The 10761-nt window shown below is 39.9% G+C and overlaps 1 protein-coding gene and 1 pseudogene across 2 annotated transcripts in view; one reads left to right on the top strand and one right to left on the bottom strand.

The window, feature by feature from the left end:
• Positions 1-10761, top strand: part of LOC102484648 (nucleotide exchange factor SIL1) — a gene marked incomplete at its 3' end in the record, with an annotated part of 195496 nt that overhangs the window by 165043 nt on the left and 19692 nt on the right. For both annotated transcript variants that reach the window (XM_014590816.2, XM_014590815.2), the window contains 1 exon segment: positions 6867-6987. In XM_014590816.2, coding sequence (XP_014446302.1) covers positions 6867-6987 — 121 coding nt within the window.
• Positions 8846-9435, bottom strand: LOC106735682 (rRNA-processing protein FCF1 homolog pseudogene; annotated as a pseudogene).

Genomic DNA, 10761 nt, shown 5'->3' with positions numbered 1-10761 from the left:
GAATTATCAGTAGAAAATCTTCATTCCCTTAAAAATCTAGTTCACTGGAGCCATGTGGAACCTTCTCCTGAAGGCCCGGCTTCTTCTCTGTGCTAGCAATTTTGAAGTTACTTTATTTGTATACTAGAATGGAACAATAATAAGTAAATATTAGGTCATTGGGAAAGTCATGACATATTTTTCTATGCAAAAACGTGTCATTACTTTCCCGACAACTCAATATATTGCAGATAGTAGGAGTTAAGTTTTGGGACCAGCTGTTGGCGTAATGGCTATGTCGCTGGACTCCCATGTGGTCAACTGCAGTTCGAGGGTGGCTTAAACTCACGCCAGACGTGTGTGCGTGCGTGCCCAAGATCCTGAGAGGAGAATGGAGGAGAAGGGATTATGGCATGGCCATCCCCCCTGGGAGGTGATTTCTCGCTTTCTGTCTCTCTGTCTCTGTCTGGCGAGTGCATGCGCCCTATAGAAAAAAACTCTAAAAAAAAAAAAAAAAAAAACCACCAAACAGAGGTAAGTTTCTTAGTGTTGGAGAACGATTATAAATGAGAGAAGTAGGGAGACAAATTAATCCTATGATGTTAGATTGGAATTGGAGGTGTCAGTATACCCATGCTTTGCAAGACCAATCCCATATGGGAAGGTTCCTGGTTCAAGTCTGGAAATCTCCTAATAGACTGGATACATGCTTACCCATGTTCCAAGGCTTACCACGATCCAGATCCTATTGTGTGTGTGCGTGTGTCACACACACACATATATTTTATATATATATATTTATAAATATATATATGAGGGGGAATATGTGGGAGTCCAGTGACATAGCCATTACACTAACTGCTGGCCCCCCCAAAAAAACAGGGGCTCTTGAGAAGTGGGTGATTCTAGAACTAGAGGAAGGAAAGTACAAGATTAACGCAGAACATCTTATGGAGCCAGAGTAAGGACATACTTTAAAAAAGAAAACCATGATGGGGATGGGGGTTGGGGGAAGGACTTGTCAAAGGAACAGAAGAGCCAACTTGAAGGAGCTTCTGGCTGACAAAGCTAAAACCAGTTTGAGCAAGAAAATAAATAATAGTGTTCGATTATAACTCATAAATAAAGTATCTATTACTCCATACTAGTATAAATAATTAGATGGAAGAGTGGCCATTTTTCCTTGCAGTAAAACTCTAATTAATAAATGTATAAGGTAGGAGAGAATAGAAAATAGCAATTAGGTAATCACCACAGTGGTAATTGTTGCAGACAGATTCCTCTAATGGTGTGCAAAGGTTTAAGGGAAAAAAGGGATTTGTATAATCTGAAAGTATTTTCCCCATTTTTTTTTCTTTTTAATAATTCAGACTTTTAAAAAATTATATCCACAGTTTGAGCCAGAAGTAGTGTGGGGATTAAGGTGCTGAACTCCCACATGGGCAACTGGAGCTTGAGTCCCGGACCTAGCAGCTTGAAATTCATGCTTGGTGTGGGTGCTTTTGTGATCAAATCCCGAGAAGAGAATGGAGGAGAAGGGATTGCAGCATGACCAACTCTCCTAGGAGATGATTTCTCACTTTCTCTCTCCAGCAAGCACATGCACCCTATGGCAAACATGTTAAGTGTTGAGCAGCAACACTATTTAATAACCAGGATATTTTTATCACCCCAGAAAAATAACCCATTAGCAGTTATTCACTACTACTCCCGTCCTTCAGCACTTGATGATCACTAACCTACTGTTTCTTTGAATTTCCCTATTATAGACATTTTATGTAAAAAGAATCATGGTTTGTGGCTTTTTGTGTCTTTCTTTCACTTAACATAATATTTTCAAGGTTTATCCACATTACAGGTTGTATCAGTAATTCTCATTCCTGTAAATGGCTAAATATCAGGTTGTAAGAAAAGTTATGTCATATTTATTTTTTTGTTTTCCATGCAAAACTGTCATGACTTTTCTGAGAACCTAGTAATATTTCACTGTATGATTATATCACATTTCATTTATTTATCAGTTGATGTACATTTGGGTTGTTTTCACATTTGGGCTATTATAAGTAATGCTACTATGAACTTGCATGTGTAAGTTCTTGTATGAACATATGGTTTTAGGTAATCTCCTAGGAGTGGAATTGCTGAATTCATATGGTAACCCTGTGCCTGATTTTTTGAGAAACTGCCAACCTGTGGAAACATGATTTTTGTTTACTACAGTAGAAAAGCTCAATAGAGATTTTTTTACCTTTATTCATTGAGCGAGGCCAGCATCACCAGTAATAAGACATATTGTCATCACAAACCCTGTAATATGATACACTAAGAAGGCACAGCATCACTTCTGTGATGCTTCCGCCAGGGGGGTATGTTCTCACTTTAATCATGAGAAGGTACTAGACAGTCCTGAATAAGTGATCAGCATTAAGACTGATGAACTATTTGAACATCAGAGAAGACTAGAGTGGAAAGACCATAAGGGATCCTGGAACAAAAAGGCTAGTGATATTAGTTTCCTGGTTCTAAGGATATGGGTATTGTTAATTTACCGGTACTATGGGTATGTAAGATATTAACATTTGGAAAAGCTGCATGAAGGATATACGGAAACACTGCACTATTTTGCATATTTTGTGTAAGTTTTAACATAGTTCGAAATTTAAAAAAATTAAAACAAATCCAGTTATTTATTCTTGCTCACATCTCTCCCGATCAGCTAGACTTGGCTGATCATGGCTGGGCTCAGTAGGGCTTAGTTCTAATCTGTAGTTTGGGTCCAGGTCTGCTCCATGGTCCTTTCATCTTTCTTTGACCAGAGAGCTAATAGCTACAAGTTCTTCCCATGGTGATGGCAGAATCCCAAGAGACAAGCCAACCACACAAACACACGTCAAACATCTGTTTGTGGTACATTTGCTAGTGTCCCACTAGACAAAGCATGTCACAAGCCAAATCCAAAGTCAACAGGCAGTACACTCCAGCAACAGTAGGAAAAGCTGCCAGGTCATATGGCAAATGGTTTGACAGGCAGGAATAAAGAAGTTGGTGACAGTGTTATAATCTACAATGGATTTTTTTCCCCTCCCTGGAGAAAGCAGGGGTTGCTGGAGAAGTCCCAGCCTGTGATTGAAGTGAGAATCCCAGTAGGAGTCAAAATTCAAGCTTTATTTTATGTTTTTCTTTTCTTGAAGTGGGCAAGAGAGAGGAAGAGAGAGAGAGATGTATTTTTCACAGAGTTTCATGTTGCAGCCCTCCTGCCACAGACTCCCTGTCAGCTAGGACCACAGGTGAACATCAGTGGGTCCAGCCTGTTTAGGTTGGCTTGGAAATTAAACCTGGACCTCCCATGGGCCTCAGGCATCATGCCATGGTGTCTTCCTGTGTGCACTCCTGAAGCTGGGCCAGAGGTAGCCTAACTTAATGTGGACAGGGTTTCCTCAGGCTGGGATACTCAACTTTGGGATCTGCCCCCCAGGAGCCAGTGGTAGGGAAACACACATGGTAGACTTTGCAGGTTTGTTTGCCTTTCTGGATCTTGATCTTATTTTCTGATTATTCCTTTGCACTCTACCCCTAATTCCTAACTCTTTACTTGGATGCATCTCGTGACTTCTCTTTGCCTTTGTTTTGCTCTTCCCCAGGGTCCCAGTACCTTTCCCCTCCCATCAGAGAGGCCCTACAAAAGTGTAGATCACATTCTGTTTCTAACTTGGCCTTTTTCCCAGTGGGGTGGAAACATTTGAAATACTGTATTTTCTGTTGCTTCTGCCACTGCCTCTGCTATGACTAGTTTTGTATATTTTAAAAGAACATAACCTATGTTTTGAGTTAATGCTATTGTGATTGCTTTTGCCCCCTGTGGTGGCTTATGTGAAGGGAGTAATTTTGGAATTTTCCCCAAATAAAATTAATGGATTCACATATGATTCTAGTCTCTTCCTAGGCCAGTTTAATGTGGTGTGTGTGTGTGTGTGTGTGTGTGTGTGTGTGTGTGTACGCACGCGCTTATTATAATAGCTGAAGTGTATAAATGCATGTACTTTTTTCTTTCTCATTTTTTAAAGATTTATTTATTTTGTTCATGTTTTAATGTGGTGTGTGTGTGTGTGTGTGTGTGTGTGTGTGTGTGTACGCACGCGCTTATTATAATAGCTGAAGTGTATAAATGCATGTACTTTTTTCTTTCTCATTTTTTAAAGATTTATTTATTTTGTTCATGTGAGAGAGAAAAAGATAGAAAATAACCCCTGGCACCGCCTTATATGCATGATACTGTCCCTAGCTTTCTAGTCATCCAGGATCACGGATGGGCCTGCAAGCATGCTCAGTGTGTTCAGGTCGACCTAGGGTTTGGAATCTGAGCCCTTGGCCTTCCCATGTGGCTCTAATATTGCACAGTGGCACCCTATCACTTGCACTACCATTTTGGGTTCTTTTCTATTTCTGACTTTTATCAAAAGTTTGAAAACTCAAGGCAGTATTATTATTATTTCTACTACTAGTACTATTACTATGAAAAATAACTATTAACATGACTAATTATTATGAATCTACTTATGATAGTAAATATCTTTTTTTTTTTTTTTAGAGAGAGATTTTTGATATAGGGTACATGTACTTGCTAGAGATACAGAGAGACAGAAAGCGAGAAATAATCCCCCAGGGGCATGGCCATGCTGCAGTCCCTTCTCTTCCATTCTCCTCTAGGGATTTTGGACATGCACATACATGTGACTGGCATGAGTTTTAAGCTGCCAGGTCTGGGACTCGAACCACGGTCGACTACATGGGAATCCAGTAACATAACCATTACGGCATCTGCTGGTCCCTGCAGTAAACATCTTTATTGGCCTTTGCACTCACCTACAGGTCAGCTAGAATTTCCTCTTTTTCATTTAAAATTTTTCATTTGGGCCAGTTGGTGGCATGGTGGTTAAGGTGGCTGGATCCCATGTATCCTATTGTGTTTGAGTCCAGACTTCATGGCCAAAATCCACTTTTCCTGATGATATATCAAGCCAGCAGTCCCCACACCCCTTCTACTTCTGCTGACCAGATCTGCTCCTTGATTCCTGTGGCCCATCAGTTTTGGTGTTGAAGCCTTTGTACATGGGATTCCCTCAAAGTGGTATTCCCTTTATTTTTTCTTTTTAACACTTTTTGGGGGTCTCACATTTTGCCTCATTTGATCCCCTTATTTAACCTTATCAGGAAGTTTTCCCAGAGAAGTGTTTGCCCAACATACTCTGAATTTTTTTTTTTCTCTTTAGGTTTTTGCTATAGGGCACGTGTGCTCCCCAAAGAAACAGAGAGAGACAGAGATAGAAAGAGAGAATTCATCCCCCTGGGGGATAGTCATTTTGTAATCCCTTCTTCTCCATTGTCTTCTTGGGATTTGGGGCATGTTTGCATATGTACCCAGCGTGAGTTTCAAGCTTCCAGGTCTGGGACTTGAACCATGGCCATGTGGGAGTCCAGTGACATAACCATTATGCCATCTGCTGGTCCCACCCTGAATATATCTTTTATCATTGGAGTATTTTTGGATGGGATTAGAAGGGAATCATTATGCATATACACTTAAGTATTGAAGGTTCTCTCTTTTTTTTTTTTTAAATCAAAGATCTCAAGATTCCTTACTGAAGTGGGTGGCAGGAATAGATGCATTGTATCTTGTGTTTCCCTGGCTCCTTGGTTGGAGGCAGTGTGGCTAGTGGAACTCAGAGTTCACTATGGTTCTGTCAGAATTGAGGAAACTGTTGAGTCCTTTCTATACCATTGCCCTTTTATACTCAGGGTTTACCTGAGCAGTCTGAGAGAACTTGTGCTATGTGCTCCTCTGGAAGGAATATTTTCAGATTGTCATTAATTTTTGGTTCTTGAATCAAACTCAGTACTAACAAGGTAATGCCATCCTCTAGCCCAAAAAAGCAAAGTCCAGGTGTCAGAAGCACTCATCTTTGCTTCTAGATTTCTAGTTTCCAGAAAAGCCCTTTTCCTGAAATTCTCTGAAATATGGCCACTACCATTTGTCTTTGTATTCCTACAACCCACTAGGGTGGACTGGTGTAGAGCAGCTGCTTGCTAAGTACCATTCCATGGATCAATGAATGGATGTAACATTTCCATTTTTAATATATGACCTTGCACAGTTGCTTTTTAATGATCCTTGGGTAATTTCATGCAGTGCATACGAATAGCTCATCCATTCACAATAGTTGTTTCCCAGTTAGTAGATGAGCTCTTCTGAGATTGGTGGGCACAAATTTTCTGTTTTTCTTGGTTCTTCTCCCTGTTTCTTGGATTTATGTGTCTTTCTGCCTTCAAGTCTATTTCTTTTTTCTTATGAATGTTAAGTGTTACAAATTTTATATGCCAAGCTCTGCCCTAGGGACTGGGAAAATAAAAATGGAGGAGACACAGTTTCTGTGTCCAGGAAGAAGAGAGCCTCTTAGAAGGAACCTGATTAAACAAATGAAGGTGGTGAGGTTTGAGCTTACTGGGATGGCAGGCTGTCTGAGGTTCTGTGGAACTGACAGGGGGAAGGGCAGGAGTGTCCTGGAGGAGGCAATAATATAGCCATGTCTTGATGGTTGAGTATGTATCTATCATTCAGGGGTTTTCGTCTTTGGATTCAGATTCTTTTTGCCTGACTTGCTTTGTTCACTTCAAGATTCCCTTATAGATTGGCAAAAGGAGTATTTGTGAGCAGTGTGTATGAGAGTGAAAGAGAGACAGAGACAGAGAGAGAGATGGACTGAAGAAATAACAGGTTTGATCTTCATGAACTAATAATAATAAATCCCTTGGCGTGTTAGCCAAGTCATTCCATCCCAGTGTCCCAAGGACCTTATACCTCATGAGACTTTTCTCTTTTTGGCTTTTAGGTCAGGCCGTCCCTGCAGGATCCCATGTGCGACTGAATCTTCAGACCGGGGCGAGAGAAGTGAAACTTCAATATGAGGACAAGTTCCGAAATAGTTTGAAAGGATCAAAAAAAGGCAAAAGGTATAGTGTTGACTCTAGGGACTTAGAGGCCAAGTGATGACATTGATTTTGTAATACTGAAAGTCTTACCCAAATTCATGTGGCTTTTTTTTTTTTTTTAATTTAATAGCATAGAATTTGTGATAAATCTGTCAGGGTTTTATGGAAGTTTACTTTGGAAAGAAACAGTTTGCAAAGCAAATTGATACTTTAAGAAAGGCTGTAGGGGGAATGCTTAACCTGCTTTAACAATGAAGCTATTTTTCCCAGTATTTTAAGAGCACCCATTTGAATCCCAACAATTAATGCACTGATTACAGATGAGTCATCTATTCATTAAAACAGGCCTGTTAGGCCTTCTGCTTTGCAGTATTACTTCCTTGGTGAACAATAAAATTGCATTTTCAAGTCTTTAATTCAGACTAACTTTTCCTCTTGTTAGTCAGTATTAAAACAGACTCATAGTATAAAAGTAGAAGCTACTGCAATTCCCCATTGTTAGAGATTACCTTATTTGTTAATAACCAGTTTAGATTATTTTATTTTGGAGAATTCATAGTCTCTGTTTTTCTATTCATTGCCTTAAATTAACAAATTTTCTTTGCTCGGCAATTCCTGAATGAGGGGGGAGGAGGTTAAAGCATGAGGTTGCAGGGATTGCTGGAATCGTAGTTTGAAAGCTTAGTATAAATGCCAGCTATAAAGTTGGACCTGCAGATTATGGCCTGTGGGCTATATTGGGACTACTGCCTGCAAGCCAAGTTCATTTTTTTTTTTATTTTTCAATAGTTGGAAAAAAAAATCAAAAGAAGAAGAATATGTTATGATAAATTTTTATCACAGCCATACTCATTTGTTTACATATTGTCTATGGCTTCTTTCTTGCTACAATGAAAGGGTTGATTAGTTGGGAGACAGACAGTATAAAGCCGAAAATATTATCTGGTCATTAAGTATAGTTTGCTAACCCCTAATCTAAAATATGTAACTATTGGTTCTTTTTTTTTTTTTTTGGAGAGGTTTTCGGTATAGGGTGCGTATGCTTGCCAGCCAGACAGAGACATAGAGACAGAAAGCGAGAAATCACCCCCCAGGGGGGATGGTCACGCCACAATCCCTTCTCCTCCATTCTCCTCTCGGGATCTTGGGCACACACGCACACGTGCCTGGCGTGAGTTCTAAGCCACCGGGTCCAGGACGCGAACCACAGTCGACTACATAGGAGTCCAGCGACATAGCCATTACGCTAACTGCTGGTTCCCGTAACTATTGGTTCTTAATCATAGAGTGAATGGGTTAAGTGTTATTTAGTGTTACTTGGACTTTTGTTATTTTAACAATATTTCACAGTTAGTTATATGTTAGAAAGGGACCCCAGAGACCTACTGCTTACTTGAGTCTTCTTGATATACTTGATAAAAGGTCATTAAGGAGGAAGGGGCAGACCTTCAGAAGAAGACTCCTCCATGGCTCTGAAGAAGTAGTAATTTCAGGGAAAAAAGAAAAATGAAGATTTTTCTACTGATAATTCAGCCTCCTCCTCCAAAGTCAAGTGGTAGGGAGCTCCTCTAGCCTTCTCTCTGTCTCTGTCTCTGTCTTCTCATTTTTTGGGTCATTTTTCCTTTTTAAACATTGTTTTAAGCAATCATCTAAACATCTGATTTATAAAAAAATGCAATGAGTTTAAAAAATAAAAAGATGCAACAAGTTTTTAAATGAAACAAACATTTTCAAAACAGCATTGAAAAGTAAGTGTACTTGACCATACTCAGCTCATTACACAGCAAATAGGTGAACAGAATAATAATTCATGACAAACAGCGTGTTTAATGAACTGGCAACAGAGATAGTTGGTCAAAAAAGGCAGAAGAACTTTGTCCTTTAAGAATTAGCACCGAGGGGCTCCATAATCATCTGGCATCCGCTCAATGTTGTATCTATGGTTAGAAATGTACATGATGGGAACTCCTGGGATCTTCCAGATTCTTCGTTTAAGGTCTTGGTCAATTGGGGCCACGATGTAACACTTGTGCTGAATTACTCTCTGTACTAAGCAGTCATCCTCATAGTTTCCTTTATGTGTGCATGGTAATGCTTAGCAATCCTTAGAGCCACTCGATACTTTTGCCCCAATTTTTCAATTTCAGCCATTACGCAGTCAGTTATACAAGGGATACACTTGGCAGACAGACAGTCCATCATTGACTGCACTAAGTCTAGTTTGACTTTAATGGAAAAGTTAATAAAGTTGGTATCAACCAGGATGTGGTAAGGTGGACCCAAGTGTGTATTATATTGAAAGAATAAGCAGGAAGGGTGTTGGGGGACGTCTCTTTCCTTCAGCGTGCTAGGATCTTTCTTTTCTTTCTTTTTAGGTTTTAATCTGTCCTTTTCTTTAAGCCTCTGATCTCTGAGACTAAGCATTTGCTTCATGGTCACATACTTTCTTGTTTTCTTTTGTTTCCCCATGCTCACCCACACTCTGGTTTCTTCCCTTTTTAAACATGTTTAAGGTAAAGTATACTCTTGGCTTTCAGCCCCTCCTTTATCTTGCTAAAACTCCTTTCCCTCCCCTCACCCTCATCCATCCAGGAGGGGCAAGAGGCAGGCCTTCAGAAGAAGACTCCTCCATGGTTCCTGAGAAGCAGTGATTTTGTGTCGTGTGCTTGCATGCTGCGTGGTTTTTTATCTTTTGCCTTTTTTTAAAAAAATAAATGTTTGGGGCCAGCAGTTGGCATAATGGCTATGTCACTGGACTCCCATGTAGTTGACTGCAGTTCGAGTCCCAGACCCGGTGACTTAAACTCACACTGGGTGCGTGTGTATGTGTGCCCAAGATCCAGAGAGAATAGAGGAGAAGGGATTGGGGCATAACCATCCCCCCTGGGGTGATTTTTCACTTTCTGTCTCTCTGTGTCTGTCTGGTGAGCACACATGCCCTATAGCAAAATCCTCTCAAAAAATTTTTTTGGTTGTTTTTAATTTTTTCCCTTCTTTTTCTGTTTTGTTTTGTTCTCTCTCTCTCTCTCTCTCTCTGTCGTTCTTTTTTTTTTTTTTCTCTCTCTCTCTCTCTCTCTCTCTCTCTCTCTCTCTCTCTCTCTCTCTCTCTCTTTTTCTCTGTTTCCTTTTCTTTTTCTTTTATCTCATCACTGTGTTCCTCAATCTCCATTCACTGTGTTTCTAGACAGATCTAAGGGAAACATAGCCAAACATCCAAATACTATTAGAGTTAACATATTTCTCAATAACCACTGAATCTGCTACACAAAGGGATAAAAACGGAACGGCAAAGAGATTCCAGGTGACCTCCTTCTGCACACTCCTGAACTTAAGAATGAGGAAGAAACATACCATCCATCAGATGACTAGAAATCACCACAGGGCCACAAGAAATATGGGAAAGCAAGAAAATACCTCTCCTTCAAGGGAAAAGAATAGCTCCTCTTCATCCACACACATCAATGGAAATGTCTGATAAAGAATTTAGAATATTCATAATGATGAAGCTAACAGAGATGGAAGAGAAGAGAGACGATGAACTGTGGAAGAGGCAGGAGAAAGAAGCTGATGAGTTCCAGGAGGTGAGGAAATTCTTGCAAGAGCTAAAAGAGGAATTACACACTTTAAAAAAAGAATCAAATGGACCTGTTAGAGATGAAGGCTATAGTACAGGAAGTCAAAATCTCCCTTGAAAGTATTAAAAGCAGACTAGATTATGCAGAAAATAGAATCTCAGATGTAGAAGGAAAGATTGCTGGCCTAGAAAAATCCACCACAATGACCGAGAATATTGTC

Source organism: Tupaia chinensis, unplaced genomic scaffold, assembly GCF_000334495.1.
Source record: "Tupaia chinensis unplaced genomic scaffold, TupChi_1.0 Scaffold000484_1, whole genome shotgun sequence".
Classification (NCBI taxonomy): Eukaryota; Metazoa; Chordata; class Mammalia; order Scandentia; family Tupaiidae; genus Tupaia; species Tupaia belangeri.
The sequence above is the reverse complement of the archived record's forward strand: the minus strand, read 5'-3'. Positions and strand labels throughout refer to the sequence as shown.